Source organism: Sylvia atricapilla, chromosome 6 (genome assembly GCF_009819655.1).
Source record: "Sylvia atricapilla isolate bSylAtr1 chromosome 6, bSylAtr1.pri, whole genome shotgun sequence".
Taxonomy (NCBI): domain Eukaryota; kingdom Metazoa; phylum Chordata; class Aves; order Passeriformes; family Sylviidae; genus Sylvia; species Sylvia atricapilla.
In genome coordinates, this window is record NC_089145.1 from 13,626,487 (window position 1) to 13,643,204 (window position 16,718).

Below are 16,718 nucleotides of genomic sequence, written 5' to 3' on the forward strand. Positions count from 1 at the left end.
GGTCTAGGCCTGAAGATATAATAACGTAATAATATTTTATTCAGGTCAATACCCAACACCTGAACTAAATTAGCAAAAGGTACCAGTTAAGGAGGAGTCCAAAACGGAGCTATAAAGTGTGACATGAAAAATGAATTGACATGCATTTAGCACATCTAAAAGAAGCCCTTGTTACCAGAACAGCCTTACTACACATGCACTTACAATTGTGGTGTAACATTCCACAACATAAAATTCCTTAACTTTCTTCCTAAATAATTATTTTTAATAAAGCATTTCTCATGCCAGGCCACTTCACTGAGCAGAAAAGAGGCCAGCAAATATCTTTGGTGTTCTTCAGATGACCCCAAAACAGACTCAAACTTATCTACATCCTTCTGCTCATTAGGAGAGCTTCCAAGATACTGAAATGTTCCGAGGGAACCACAAGGCAGAGGCTGCTGACACTGACTGACAGGGTCCCACAATGACATGCTGGCTGGTGGCACAGCTCAACTAGCTCTGATCACTCTTCACACACAGAGGAGCCAATGTGACCCGTGAAAACTATTCCTGTCTTGGAAAAACAGCTGCAGGCTACCGGAAAAAATTCATACCCCATTCAATGTCCAGGATGGGTTGGGCATGTGCTCATCACAGTCAGAGACACAGAGAGGGCAAAGGTATAGCTTTGAGATGAGGCTGGAAAATTGTTGGATGCCTCATCAGATTACTTGGAACAAAGTCAAGAATTCCTTGTGTACACACAACAATAATGATGTACTTGCCATGCGAACTTCCAGCCAGCGATTGGCTGCTGTGAGGAAAAGGGAGGCAATGTTGTTGGAATCTGTGTATTCAAGAAGTTTTTGTCGGAACTTGGCTTCATACCTAAAAAAAGGAAACAAAAACCCAAAACCAAAACCAAACCAAACCAAACCAACAAAAAAAAAAAAAAAAAAGGAAGAGGAAAGCAAGAGGAAAGGAGAAAAAAAAAGGAGTCAGGCCTTGGGGTCTCAGGAAAATACAAAGTAAAATTTAATTTCTGGGGTACGTGCTCATGGACAGCTTGGCACAGGGTATAAATCATCCTGTCAATAGTTCAGAGTGACATCATTTGTAGTGGTGTATTAGAAACAGGCAAAAGTGTATTTGTGCAGTATCTTGAGAAGTAGTTTATGGATATTATTGTATTGATTGCACTGAAATTCCGTGGGACCTCCAGATCCCACTGGGCATTTTATAAACGTATTTTATGACATGGTAATTGAGAGAGAAATCTAAAACTAAAATATGTGAAATATGTACGAGAAAAATAATACATACATGTACTTGTGAAAAGAAGCATTAATGCTGCAGAATTCAGCTTCTCAATTATATAAGCTCAGGTTTTAAAATTTATATTACTATAGTGTCTAGAAATTAGAACAATTAAAAAAGTATGGACACAAAGAACTTCCCATTATAGTAGCACCCACATTAATCAAATGTATTTGTCCTTATCATTAAACAAATGGAGCACTTTGGAAAATGGAAGTCCAAGTACATGGCACAACAAAGAATATTAGATTGGAAAGAACTGCTTCCCTTCCTTCAAGGAATTGGCCACAGTACACAAAACAGGATGAATCACAAATAAGCCTGCTTGCGGTTTGTTATAGTGAATTTGCACCCATTCACCTGAATAGCTGCACCAATGCAATCTGCCATGAATTCAGCAGGTATGGAAAATGACTCCCTGCTGGGGTCTTGGCAAGTGTGCAAGTCAGTCAGTCGCCCCTTCTAAATGGGCATATTTAATTGCATAGTTGTAAATTAAAGTGATGTCAATAATCAAGTGTATCAACAATTACAGGAAATAATGCACAAGCCTAGCACAAAAGTATTTTCCAGGGCAGTGATATAAGCTCAAAGGCCTGAAGATTTAGTTTAAGCACCCAAATCTTGCCTTCCCCCGCCTTTTATTACATGAGCAAGTTTAATACACTTGATCTCCCCCTCCCCCCCTTTCGAAACTTTACCTTATCCTTTAGCTACTATGGCTGCAACAAGCATTGATTATTTATAAACTCAACTTTCCTAATACTGATATACCTGTGTATGAAGTACATGGCTTACAGAAGCTTTCAAATTTGTTCACTGCAAAATACCTTAATCCTTCTGCTGAGCACAGTAAAAGAATGACTTTACATTAAAAAAACTATGATTTTGAGGAAAAGAAATAATTCAGCTGTCCACAACTTAGCCATGTGCTAAGACATGAGAGACATGTCTGCTGTATGCAATGGGGAATCATGGAATGGCTTGGATCAGAAGGGACCTTAAAGATCATCTCATTACAACCCCCTGCCATGGGCAGAGACATCAGTCACCAGACCAGGTTGCCCAGAGCCCCATCCAACCTGGCCTTAAATATTTCCAGGGATGGGGTGTCCACAGCTTCTCTGGGAAACCTGTGCCAGTGCCTCACCATCCTCACAATAAAGAATTTCCTCCTAACATCTAATCTAAACAGCTTCTTTCAGTCTGAAGCTGTTTCCCTTGTCCTGTCATTACATGCCTTTGTAAATAGTCCCATCTTTCTCACAGGTTCTCTTTGGGTACTGGAAGGCCACAATTAGGTCTCCCCAAAGCCTTCTCCTTTCCAGGCCGAACAAACTCAACTCAGCCCTTGCTCACAGGAGAGGTGCTTCATCTCTAATCAATTCACTGGCCTCCTCTGGAGTCACTCCAATGTCCCTCCTGTGCTGTGACCCCAGAGCTGATGCAGCACTGCAGGTGGGGTCTCACCAGAGCAGAAGAGAGGGGCAGAATCCCCTCCCTGCCCTGCTGCCCATGATCTGGGCTGGCTGGGAGCTCGTTGGTGTGTTTGCACAGTAGGATGGTTGTTTCTGAAGCAGGCATTAGTGTGACCATGTCAGAGCTAGGGAGCCCTTCCTTTCCCCAGGGCTGGCTGCCCTCAGTGCCTCACCACACAGACGTGGCTGTGCTGCTTCTGGAATCAATTCAGTCACATTTAACTCTCCTATCTCTATACCATGAGGAATTGTGTGACGCAGATAGCCTCAGAGAATGTGAGCTATGCATCATGAGTCAGTCATGCATATGCACGTGGAACAGGGATGCAAAGTTACCACAGCTGCTGCATTGATGCAAAAAAGATCAGAATTTCTCTTCAGGAAGTACCCCCAGATTACCAGGTCTTTAAGAATACAGACAAGTCTTTGCAGAATCCTTCACGTTCACATTTTTTTGATGGTTTAACACAAATGCTATCTGAAGTATCAAAATAAACGATAAATCAGCCAGAGCATCTGCTGAAGGTGTTTTTGTAGGTGCAGCAGGAGCTGTCTTTCTGAAATCCCCCAGATATTTTTGTTCACTTCTTTCCATGTGCATTCTGAATAAATCCAGGATGGAGAGTAACCAAGGGTAAGGACACTTCAGGAACAACTGCCACCTCCTAACAGAATGAATTCCTGAATTAGTGTTATTTTTAGGGATGCTCACACTAGCAAGTCTAAACTCCACTCCTGCTAATATGTTAGGCAGCTGAAAAGCTCCACAGTCCTAAAAATAACTGGGTTAGCAGCTGAGGCAGGAGGCTGGCAGACAGATGGAACACAGAACTCACTGAACACCCATGGCTGGCTGGGTCAGAGACACATCACTTACTGCAGGATTTAAGAAAAAGGAGGCACCAAACACAATTCTTTGACAGAGGAATTAATTCCAAAGTGACAGGAAGAAATCAAGAGGGAATGCTCTGACAGACTGAAAATATTAGCTAGATGGAATTGAATATTGCTTTCTGTATCAGCACCAGAAAATACACAGCCATAATGCTTCAAAGATCCTCTTGATTAAGTAAAAGAACATCGGAATGAGAAAAGGAGAAATTAAAAGAGGAATTGATTTTCCTGCAAATTGAATGTGGACATAACTACAAACTATAGAACATCGTTAGCACTCAATGAATTAAATAATCAATAAGAGCAATTAATGGAAAACTAAACTGCTCTACCACTCTTGGGTAAGCTACCTTCAGTCAAAAAGAAACAAACTCTTAAATTGGTTGTTCTTTCTTTAATCTATTTATAACCTAATTTAAATAGTTTAAGTTACCTTTGCGCACTACTTCTGTTATAAAATTAACATTATAGGTTAGGAGGAATAAATAAACACTACTGTTTCAAGGATAGAAGGGTAACAGCAATAATTAAGTAACAAAATATGTAGATATCATCTAGATGAGAATCTAATGGAAAAGTTGACCGTGTTTGTAGTCAACAGGGGAAAGACAAGAATAGCCCTAGTGCAGGGCAAGCAGCTGGTAAGCTCAGCAGTGGTTTTTTGGTACCTCTGAGGTATCAGCATGACTGCCAGTTTTCTAACACACATACAGAACCCAGGCACGTTAGCAGGTATTCCTGGGCTTGTCTCCTGGGAGCTTATGTGGATGGAAAACCAAACCAAAACAGGCAAGGAAACAGTTCGTCTCCAGCTTGCGTATTTCCAAAATCAATGTAAACACCCACATTTTCTGCCAACAACCTGAAAAGCAAATGTAGGGTGCTACTGCAGCCTCTGAAGCCACCAGCATGCACAGCTTATCTGACCAGGACATCGACACAGATTATTCTGTACCAAGTTGGTGCATATTAGCTCTGTCACGGAAACTGTCCCAAGCCCATCATCTGCAACTCCACACACTGTGGTAATTGCGGGCTAATTTACCTTCTTAAATCACATTTGTGCCCTCAAGGTCATTTTTCAGGCTGCATGCAAGTGTCTGCACAGCAACCACAGGGCAGATGACCCACATGAGCTTGTTCTTTTTACAGTGACTCCTCGACATATAAAATGCTTAAAATTCTTCAGTGTTTGACATCCTCCCTTGCCCATGTTGGGAAGACTCCGGATTTTTCAGGCAGAACAGTTCAAGACAGAACATTACCTCACTTTTGAAACATCTATGTTTCTTCAAAAAAACCTGTACCTGAAGGCTCGGATGGTGGTAAGACCTTCAACAGTCTCTGAAAAATGGGAGAGTAATGGTAGCTGAGTACTGTCATCCAGCTGCTGCAGGTCCCTGGAAAGGATTATGAAAAGAATTCTGTAAAAAACCAGTTTTGCTGTGCAGTTATTCTCTTGAATCAGGCCCAGGGAGTGGAAAGGAATAGCATCACAATAGTGATATACATAAAGTCCAGACAGATTGCAAAGCAGTGCTGCAGGGGAATGAATTCCCCAGGAGGACTTTTCTTCTAACATTTAACTAGCTGGAGTTCTGAATGGGTCTTTTCTTCTTCACTGGCTTCCCCCCTTTCTCCGATATTCCTTTTCCTTGTACTCAATTTTTTATTGATTTGAACACCATTCTTTCTCTGTACTGAATATCAATTTAATGGAATGCTGCAAATAGAAGCTCAAGTTAAGCAGAGACAAAGTGCATCCCCAGATAACAGCACAGCTTCTCACTGAGCCAACAGCATCTCATACGCTCAGTAAATGAGCCTGCAATCATTATTAGGTTGCATTTCTCAATGTCGTATTTAGTCCCCATATCAGTAAAAGCACATGTAGGGTGAAATCTGTTTAGTCTCAAATTTCTTCCAGCAGGAAGTAAATTGGTTGCATACCCTCTCTCAATTTGTGCATATACGAGGAGATTCGCATATTTTTGCATTGCTGTAAACATTTCACAAGAGGGAAACTATCATCTTAGAAGGAGTAAGGTCTCAGATACAATTAAAGTTTTATTATTTTTAAAAACCAGAAGGCACCTAGAACAGGAGAGGAGGCTGGTGCACACTGGATCCTTAATGCCTAGCAGTACCACCACGGTTATACTGCATTCTGCAGCCTCTCCTTGACTTAACCTATTTCCACTTTCACCTGGACAGGCAGACTTCACTTTCCCGGTCCTGTCACCCCAGATGTATCCAGCACACAGCCCTTGGGGGAGGACAGAATCCAGCTGGGGTTTTTTGTATCCTGTGAACTCCAAAAACCTTTGATCATGCACAAACACCCTACTCATGCCTCTCAGAAGTTCTGCTTGAAGAGCTGTCGACAAAGGCACTTGTAAAATGACACGTTTCCACTGTAGTGGATCTGTCCCACTTGCAGACAGTGCCACAGCCTTGACAGGACCGAATTCAAACACAAAGCTCCTCTGCAATTCTGCAGTGCAGAAACATCACTCCTGCTCTGCAGGAAGTGTTTCCATGGCCAGAATGGTGATGGTCTGTGCCCTTACCGGGATGCCACTCGGAAGTACTTCTGGATGAAGTAGCACATGATTGCCAGGGGAACCAGGGCAATGAGGAACATGGGCGTGACGTACGAGATCACGGCCAGGGCAGACACACACAGCAAGGTGGAACGGCTCAGGCACTCCAGGGTGGCTGGAATGTGCTGCACAGAGAAGAAAAAAGGATACAGAATCTTCCATAAAATGCCAAGTTGAAAAACTTAAAACATGACTTCATTTTCTTTTCTCCTGCTTCCTCCAACATTTTAGTCCTTGGGTATTTTAAGCATTTAAAGCATACAGGTCTGCTCTTGAATTTACCACTGGGTTTTGGGGACATCTGAAGGGATTTCTGTGAGGCTGCTTCACATCTGCATTGTGGAGCACAATCCTCATGTCGGAGGATTACAGATGGGATGTGATGGATGATTTTAGCATCTGCATAAATCCTATGAACTGGCAGGGCAGTCTGGGGTAAGTAACAGTAATTTGAATTTCAGTCATTTCTATTCTGAGCAATAGCATTTGCTTTATTCTCATTTCATTTCCTCAAATAAATGTGTTTACCCGCTTAAAAAAAAAAAGGCACATACTCTTTAATTTGGGGATATCACTATTGATCTTATTTTACTTCTCTTTTCTATACAGGACATCTTAGCAAAATAAACGTTTTTTCAATGTGCATGTAAGATAAGGAACTTATTAAGAAGAAAACCATGATGCAAACTGATACAGTCCAAAACTATAGTTAATCTGTAAGCTTCATCCAGATGAGTCTGTAATAACTCTTTCAGACTAAGATAGGAAAACTTGAGAGCTTGAAAATATTTAATCAGTACCTGGTCGATGGTATTGCAGTCAGCTGAAAACCTGTTCAATATACTTCCCAGAGGTGTTGTTTCAAAAAATCTAAAATGGTACAAGGAATGGTAGTTTAGAATATTGATGTTAGAACTGATTCATGTACTTAAGCTAGGTACTACATCACAGAAACAAGCAAATAAATTGAGAGCCATAGTAAAATTTCTCATTTTCTCCAGTAACTGTGGCTTTCCAATTAAATGGAAATGTCTTGAATTTACAACCACAAGCATGAATCTACAATCACTTAGAACCCTACAACTGCAAGCATCTCCTCAGCTCCCTCTACTGCCTAAGCCATGGACATCACATGATTACACCTGAAAAAATCCTTTCTGATTTTAATTTGAGGCCACTTCAATTCATGAAAAATTCAAAAGAAGTTAAATTAAAAAGTCTTGCATCTTTCTGGGAACAGAAAATTGTAACAACGACAACTACTGTTGGAATAATGTATTAAAAGGCATTTGGATATGCAAAATGCACGCTACATTATTCTTCTGCTACTATTAGCTGTTCCATAACTCGTATGGAACCTGAAGTCTAATTTCATCCTGGAAAAAAAATTCTAAAAAATGTCTGAGGTTTTTCATATGTGTGATTTTTCCATGATTTCTGGGTCAAATATAGTTTGCTTAAAAATAGGAAGTTGTTTTTTCCTAGAGCAGTAGGTTTGAATCAAGCTACACCTGTCCTTCCATGCATAGGAAAAAACTTATGGAGGACAACCAAGGCTTTTGCTAGAACAAAGAACATCCCAGTGTACTCCAATGATGCCTGTAATGACACTTGTCTGAGCTCATTACCTCTCCTAGACTTGCACAATCACTGCCTGACAGTAAATATTTCCAGCGATTAACATAATGAAGCCTGCTATGAATTATCTGTACCACATATTGATCAATAATTGTGTTTTCACCCTAATTAAAAACTGCAAAGAGAAATTAAACATGCAAGGAAGTAAATCTCCGAAGTCACAGTTGGGCAGGAGAGGCTTTTGACTTGTGCCTAGGTACTCAAGCATTTACCAATTTCAAAAACTACTCAGAAACTTGACACCTGGTGATTTTTCACTGACATCTTAAAAAATATGTGATGCACAAGAATTTCTTAGTAAAAACTGCACTCAAGAGACTGTCTTGAAGTAAAGAAGACAAAATGACTATAATAAAATTTCTATTACAATCAAAGAAATACCTCATTGGAGCCAAAATAATTTTATTTAGTAAAGAAGAGTGTAGCTTTTTGGTGACTTTCAAGCCAGTCCACTCCACTGCTATTGATGTGACAAGACATAACACGATGCCAAGGCAGCAAAGAATGCTGAAAACTTTTGAATATGGAGAATGATCAAACTCCTAAGAAACAAAGAGCAACACAATTATTCACTTCAAATTATGTTTAAAAATTACTGTAAACATACAAGCACAAGAGTGAAAAAATGCAAGAGTACGTCTTTTTTGCTCCATAGATTAAACTGTCCATGATTTTTTTTCCCACCCATCTTAAATCATAATGTATTATCCTTTGGAGAGGATAAGGTTTGCATGAAAATAAGCGATAAATCAGAAATATCAAATCACAGAATAGCATAAAAAGCCCAGGCTGCTGTGAGAATGCAACACTACAGGGAAAACAAAAAAACCTCTGATATCAAAATTACTTTAGAAACCCAGCTTTAGGTATATCAGCTTGGTGGCTAAAATACAATATAGATAATAAAAGGAGAACAACACACCAAACTTAACTTGATTTTACTGCACTGTGTATGCAAAAATGCCTTGAGCTTCAAAATACTCTGGAGTGGCTCTTTTATAGAAAAATTACACATTGCATACAAATCTTGAAGCAGAGGTTGGCAGTGGGAGAACAGCCCCAGTTAAATCACAGGAGGAAGTGAATAAGGCAGTGCCTACCATGCACTGGGAGCAGTTTTTTGTCTCAGGCTCTATCTTGATAGAAATGGCATCCTCAGTCCAGAGTGCCAGGCAGTAGTCGATGGCCACCATCACCGTGTGCTTCAGCAGCTGGGACAGGAGCAGCAGTGGCAGCAGGAGGATCCCTGCTGCACTCAGGTACTTGCCACAGGCTCTCCAGGGCATCTTGGCTCTCTGGTGCAGCACTGAAGACAGGTTGTCTTCATCATCACTCTCTGTTACTTCTTCTGCAAGGTGCAAGAGGAAAGGACAGCCATGCTTACACACGTATCAAAGGGACTGGCCAATGGTAGCTACAAACAGGTCCTACCATCCAGAATAAAGGGTGGCTTTAAGGTCAAAGTACCTGCTCAGTATTAACCCGTTAAACTTAATAGTAATGCACACTATAAAGATGCAAAAACCCTCAGCACTTGGTCGTCAATTTCTTAAACCATGTTTTTGCAATGTGAAAGCACCGGCTGGATAAAAATCAATTGTAATCTTTTTCCTATGTAAAACCTTAAGAAAATATGTTTAGCCATTGACAGGTGAAGTTCATCCAGCATATTGTTTAATATAATTCTTCATTTGTTATTAAATTATATTTGCATACAAGAAAAAACTCAAAAGTCTAGAGGAAGCAATGACTTGTGAATGCTTGCAATCATTCTAGTCCAGAGGTCAAAGCAATCGAAACAGCACTCTTATAAATCACAACTCACATGAAAAATGTTATGCTCTCTTGCCAATTGAATGATGTTAATTCATTGTAATATAATTTAACTGTGAAAAAGTAATGTACCAGCAGTGGGCTCAAAGAGTGCCATTTACCTTCATCCTCTTCATCATCTTTCAGCAATGCTTCCCGGGAATACATCGTCCTCCGGAGATTCGTTCTTTCCAGAACAGGGTTTTCCTCAATAGTTGTTTCCTGGAAAAGGGATATGCATGTGTTTTCAACCAGAGAATCAATACAAAAAAATTGCTGCTTGTGATAGAATTGTTTCCACTTAGTGAAAAATAGAAGTGAGAATCTCACAGCAGGCAGCTGTGATTGATTTGCTATGTCTGTGTAAAATCAAAGGTCCTAAATTAAATATTCAACAATCATTTGAGATTATCAATCCCAACCCTCCTGGAATCTTAACTTGGAGAGTAATCCCAGAATTAATAAGAACTAAATCAATACCTCATTCTTCTTGCATCGTAAGTATGAAAGACAAAACATATTTATCATTTAAGGAGCTTCATATAGGCATAACCTGAAAAGTTTCCACCCAAGCAATAAGTAAATTCAGGAATATCTATAAAACCAGTTGTCAGTATTAGCAAAGGTTTTTCTAAAAGGGCCATATTTATATTCCTTAGGTGACAATGTTTTGATAGGGTTTCCTAAATAGATTAGAACAGTATCAAGGAAATATGAGATATCCAGATGAAGAAATTTATCTTAAGACATAAATAACAATGGTAACACTAATACTATGTTCATATTAAGTTAGACATCCCACACAGCATGTCAATTCCTGTTAAATTTTTCAAACTAAGGCAAAAAAAGACAAGATATTTTCTTGTGTATATTGATTGCCCTGCCCATCAAATACCTTCTCAAGCTCTTGGTCTTGTCGATTCATCAATGTCTTCCAGTGTTCAAAGAGCTCAGTCTCTGATTTCTGAATGTCCTTGAGCGTTCCTTCTCTCTGGATGTTACCATCTTTCATCGCAATAATCTAAAAAGTCAGAAACACATACAGTGAGATTAATAGCTGGGCATGTCTATTTATTTTAAAGCTACACTGCTGTGCTTTGACAGGATTTTCTCTTTTCTTCAATAAATAATATTTTCACAAATAAATCCGTCCTCAAAACAGACAGTGACATTATCCCTTGACTCTATCTCCTTCATTCAAGATGCTGAAACCTCAGAAACTTCCTGCACTCCATGTTTTCAGAAAAGGCTGCTTTTAAGAAAGAAGAAAGGGATCCCTGTGAGCAGACAGGGGGGCACACTACTCTTCCTAAATACAAGACATTAGCAAGAGAAGATTTTAGAGTTCTCTTACCACCTAAAAGGAAAAGGCTTTTAGCAAGACACTGAGTGCAGGAGGTTTTGCCCTCATTCAGGCAATTAGATATGAGCATGCTGGCTCCTTCTCTGATACCATGGACTGATAAGGAAAAAGCTAGGGAATTTGAATCCCTAAAGCTTTAAAAGCATAAATAGTGGACACAGTTTGGAAAAGAAAAATATATTTTCAAGACATAGTGTGCAGGGAGCAGTTTACAGGTTTGTGTCAGTGTAACTGTGTTATACACATAATGTAACTACCACCACTCCAGATCAGACAGGGGCAACTGGAAAACGAGGCACGCAGATTGCAAACCCCTATCATTACAGAAGAGTTGCTGCACTATTTATTCTTCTCTCTCCCTGGAAACTCAAATTTCCAAGGGCAGGGAGTGGGGAAATAAACTATTTCATTTATTGCTAAGAATTTACACAGAGAGAAGGTAAAAATAAAGAAAACAAGGATCTTTTTGTGATCAATTTATCCATGAAACCTGCAACTGGGATGGAGCTTGAATTCTTCTGAGAGTTTTGTTAAAAAGATTTAGGGGGACCATGACATATACTTCAGACTATATTTTTATTTAAGATTTTTTAATAAAATAAACAAGCCCTCTTCACTCCACTGGGTAAGAATTGGTAAGAATTAATGAAACCTACATTTAGGGAAAAAGCATGAACTATTTTGTAATAAATATTTTTTATTATAAAGTTCATACAAATTCTTCCTGCGCTACTGTTTGCAACAGTATATTCCATAAAAAATTATACATCTAGAAGATAAAAAAAAGCAATTTTCATACAACATTTCCTAAAACATCAACATCTAGAAATGTATCTTACATTGTCAGAGAAAATTAAAACAATTACACTGATGAAAGGCTATAGCTGTAGATACTTAAAAAAAAAATTAGATACGTAACAGTAAAAAAGAAGTTAAGATAGATCTCATAGGGAAAGGAAGAAGGCAGAAAATTCCTGTATCTCAAGAGACACTAATTTGAAAACCAAGTCTGTGTTGAGAACAGTGGTAACTCTAAACGCAAACAACCCAAGGACAAGGTCACAGCAGAGACCATAAATAAAAAAAGCTGCCCACCAAAAACCTGATCAGAACAAGATGAATGTCTATATACAACTTTATACTAAGCCAATACGAAGCTCAGGAAGCAGCTGCAATACGATTATTTCTTGAGACCAGGAAACTGCTGCTATAGCCTGTGCAAGATGTGAAAGAGAGAAGTCCTGCTAGGTGATATAACTGCAGTCATCAATCACCATGGGCAAGGAGACCTGGGAGGCAGGAAAACTGCAGGAATAAGTGCAAGGCCAGTGGAAACCAATGAATTAAAAAAGGAAAAAAAAAACCCAATCCCCCAAAAAGTCCCTCTTCATCTCTGACATTTCCAATTACAAACTGTTATAGAAAGCACAGCTCCATTTTTTTTCCCTTTAAAGTAGAAGATACAAAAAAGAAACCTAACAGAACAACCAAACACTACAAATTTCTTAAAATCTTGCCCACGCACAAAGGACAAAGATGTTCTTAACACATTACATACTAGTACTAACCACAAGGAAATACTGGGTTTTCCCTTATGTTTCCATACCTCTCAATATCCACCTTGCAAAAAAAATGAACCTTTTGCTTGAATAGCACAAATTCCTAGTAACATCCCAGCAGAGGCAAAGGTGTTACTCAAACATTTCATTGTTTCGAGATTTAAAAAATGAGCCAAAATTTTCCAGTATAACTGATGTTTCGGGATACTCGATATATTTTAAATGTAACCTGCTTTCATAAGAGTATTAAGTGGCAGCTCAACAAAAATCCAATCTCTTTAGGTGTTCCAACATGGGAATCTCAAAATTTTGGCTCCCCTAACTGGCTGATTTTCAAAAGATCTTTAATAGATATTTTCTCACTGAACTACTTGGTGGAGAGATGAAGTGAAAGCACTGTTTGCAGCAAGACATGTCCCTGCCATGTTGTTGCCTCCTCAGAGAAAGAATGAGAGGAGGTTCCTTACCCAGTCAGCATGGGGCAAGTACTGCAGCTTGTGAGTCACCAGCACAATGGTCCGCTTGTCCTCCCGCAGCATTTTCAGGATCCCTTCTTGCATCAGATGGTCACTCAGGTGGATATCCAGGGCAGAGAAAGGATCATCCTGTCATGATGATAAGGGGTCAGCTGTTGGAGCCACAACGTATGGGATCCAAGGAAACTGAGAGGTTTTAATACCAGCAAACACAGGTAGATCCACACGGAAGAGGCCATTAGATCAAAACTATGCTGAGTAATGGTTTCCTTGATTCACAGAACACCAAACCTTGCACTGTGTTTTTGCACAGATCACTGAGTAGTGCCAGCTATGTCAATTCTACAATTCTGTGGGGTTTTCTGGGACCTGCTCCTCTCCCCAGATGTGTTCATGGCCCACACAGCTACAGAACATAGCTTCTGTCAGGCTCCAGACAAAGTCCCAGTGGGGGTCTGGGGCAGATATCGCATTACTGCTCCAGCGATAGGGACAACAAACATTCCTGTTTCCCTTGAACATCACTGCCTTCAGTTTTTGTTTTGTTTTTGGGTGAATTTTTTGTTCTTTTTTTAGTTAGTTTGGGTTTTTTTGTGTGGTTGGCTGGTTTTGGGGTTTTTTTGTTCATAAATCAATACTAACAAAGAATCACAAAAAAATCACAAAAGAAGACAATATCGATTGTTTTGCTGACTCAGCTCAGATGTTTGATTTGAGACCTACATTACCTTATTGAATTAATCAATTATATGCAATTCATTCAGGCATAAATTAATCTGTACCATCTTTTGGGAAACTTGTTTACCTAATCCTGTTAATATAGAATGACAAACCTTGTGATTTGATTTTCCTGCTTGCAATACCTATACTGGCTGTAGGATTCATCCTATAATATTACACTAAACCCAGGCTTCATTAAAAATCAAAAATATCTGAAATCAATGGTAAGGTAAGTATGACAACTTTGATACTAACAAACCAGAGCATCACAACGTAAAGCACCTAAAATGTGCTTTTGAAACACAGTAACTTCATGATCCAGAATTTTCTCTCAAAAGCTTGTGTGCAACTGTGTTGTGCACTGTGCTTTCTGAGCAAGGATGTCAGCTCTGCTGCTGCACTCTTCTGACCTGGCACAGACCTAAACATCAGCTATATAACATTTATACTTGTGAGAGTGAAGTTTCATAAGTATTTATTTACCAAGCCAGCCTTAAAAGAGCTGAGTGTTTGCTAATACTAACATATAGGATTCCCGATTATTTTCTAAATATTAATACTGGAAATAAAGTTTATTTGTAGGTGTATTTCCATTGTCAAGCCCTAAGATAATCTGCTGCTATTAGGAGGTTATTGAGTGTTCTTCACAGAAGGACAAAAAGGGAAAAACCAAGTTACAGACCAATAGTGGATCTGCTGATTTGCAGCACCTGACCCAACTGCTTCCTGCTCTCCTGCACTCTGATCTTTGCCTGGAAATGCCTTACACATGAAGCAAGCACAGATTCATCAGCCTAATTACAGTGAAAGGTCTAAACAGCCTCCCTTTCTTTTAGGGATTACATCTAATGCACACAGCTTTTTTAACCTTATGTGATTTATGTCTCACTGTCATAACAGCTGGATTCAAACCTTCTAGAAAACTGAAGTGAAGAAGTCCTAACTGGAAAGCCAGCAAGATCACTACAACTGAGTGTGTAGGATGCATCTGTTTTCCCACCTGTGAAGCTGTTAGAAACTGCTGTCACTTTTTCCATAGCTGAAGCTGCAACAGGATATACAACTGGCAGTTCAGGGTGCAAAAGCAGCTTAGTTTGTTGCAGAAAGGAAACATCCCAGACATGAGACAACATTAATTTTAGGCCTGAGACAGCTTAGGAACTTCACGAATACAGTTGAAACTACTACATTTCTAAGACCCAAAGACAAAAGCAAGGGTCAAATCGCTTTTATTGAAGCAATTTGAATTTTCAACATACTGAGAGGACAAGCATCAGCATTTCCATGTGCAATACCTATCTGTCTGTCTGCAGCAGGAACAAAACACTTGCTACCTGCAGGCTAGCTACAAGAGATATAAAACACACAGTGTACATTTGGCTTGGCTCAGTGAAACACGATGTTCAGCATGTGACCCATGAAATACTCTAAATGAAGAAGCAGCTCGTGCTTCTGCATGGAGCATAAACAGAAGGGCACCTACTCACCAGGAACACAACATTTGTCTGCTGGTACAGTGCTCGTGCCACGCTGATCCGCTGGCGCTGCCCTCCAGACAGATTAATGCCCTGGAGACAGGCAGGAGACAAACAATCAGACAGTTAAAGAAAACACCAACTGAATATTCATATTCCTTATTCTGACTGGATTATCTACAGAAGATTTTTCTCGGCAGAGAAATGTGAGAAATTTTTCCCAAGTGTGGGCCTGTAATGTATCCTTGTGGTGTTTTAGTGGTTCTTTTGTTTTTGCCAGTACCAGTATATGCTGGAGTAAATTGTTTACAAATCTATGACCTCTGTTTCCTTTCTCATCACTCTTTAATCTTCCCATATGTGATAAAGTCATTGATTAAACACCTGCCCTTCTGTAAATCAAAGGGCTCTAAAAAAAAATCTATGTATTATTATTTATTTTTCGGCTACTTCTAAAGAAACCAAAAAATATCCTGTTAAGTTGGAATATCTGCAATAGCAGCTGCAGAATAGTCAAACATTCTGATAGCAGCACATTTAAATCATTGCACCTCACATAAATGACAGTGTTTCCATGTTCACTGAGCAATGAGCTTTCAGACTAATGACCCAAACATACACTTAACTAAAGGATTACCTTTGTTGCCAAATAACCTGTAAGATTTTAAGAACCAACAAAATAATAAACCCCCCTCTATATATTTAAACCAAAAATAGAAGCCTGTAGCTGTTTACTGACCCTCTCTCCAATCTGGGTTTGGTCTCCATGAGGCAGAATGTCAATATCAGGCTGGAGGGAACAAGCATCAATTACTGCTTTGTACCTGTGGAAACAAAAAGGCAACAAAATCCACACAGATACTGCTGGAGAAGCACATTTCCTACCTGCAGAGGAACAAAAATTAACCAGCTGGAAAAAATCACACAGTGGAAAACATATTTGTTAGCCACTAATTGTTCTAATGGGATCTCTTTCAATCACAGGCAAGTAGGTAATATTTCAGCTAAGAAAAAGGATCTTAGTTCAGCTTCCTAAATAAAAACATTAAATAGTTAAACCTAGGGAAAAAAAGTAACTTCTTCCAAGGTATATTGCTATTTTTAGCTGTTGTTTTTCACACCCAGGGCCTTTGTTTCTTGTTTCAATATCCAAGGATGACAGAAAAAAATGACTGTAGGATTAAAATACATTATCAACCTCTTCTTTTAAGGGTGAGGAAATGGAATACCAGCAATTGATTTCTGAATATTTTACGTCTGGTGAGCATTTATACTGAATAAAAAGGCAGCTCACTAATTCTTTACAAACGATATTTCCATTCCCAAACAGGTGATGTCCTTCCAGGAGAGGCAAACTAGTTAATCAGGTGAGAGAACGCTGCAGGCTAAACAAACATGGCC

At 39.3% G+C, this 16,718-nt stretch overlaps 1 protein-coding gene across 1 annotated transcript in view; it reads right to left on the reverse strand.

Annotated features, from left to right (window-relative positions):
* The window catches only part of ABCC8 (ATP binding cassette subfamily C member 8), a 73,580-nt gene that overhangs the window by 10,237 nt on the left and 46,625 nt on the right, over positions 1-16,718 (reverse strand). The window contains exons 20-30 of the mRNA XM_066320837.1: positions 16,057-16,141; positions 15,330-15,410; positions 13,114-13,251; positions 10,620-10,745; positions 9,847-9,946; positions 9,013-9,260; positions 8,294-8,454; positions 7,075-7,144; positions 6,242-6,399; positions 4,979-5,071; positions 768-870 (exon numbers count right to left, since the gene is read on the reverse strand). Coding sequence (XP_066176934.1) covers positions 768-870; positions 4,979-5,071; positions 6,242-6,399; positions 7,075-7,144; positions 8,294-8,454; positions 9,013-9,260; positions 9,847-9,946; positions 10,620-10,745; positions 13,114-13,251; positions 15,330-15,410; positions 16,057-16,141 — 1,363 coding nt within the window. The remainder of the gene's footprint in view (positions 1-767; positions 871-4,978; positions 5,072-6,241; positions 6,400-7,074; positions 7,145-8,293; positions 8,455-9,012; positions 9,261-9,846; positions 9,947-10,619; positions 10,746-13,113; positions 13,252-15,329; positions 15,411-16,056; positions 16,142-16,718) is intronic.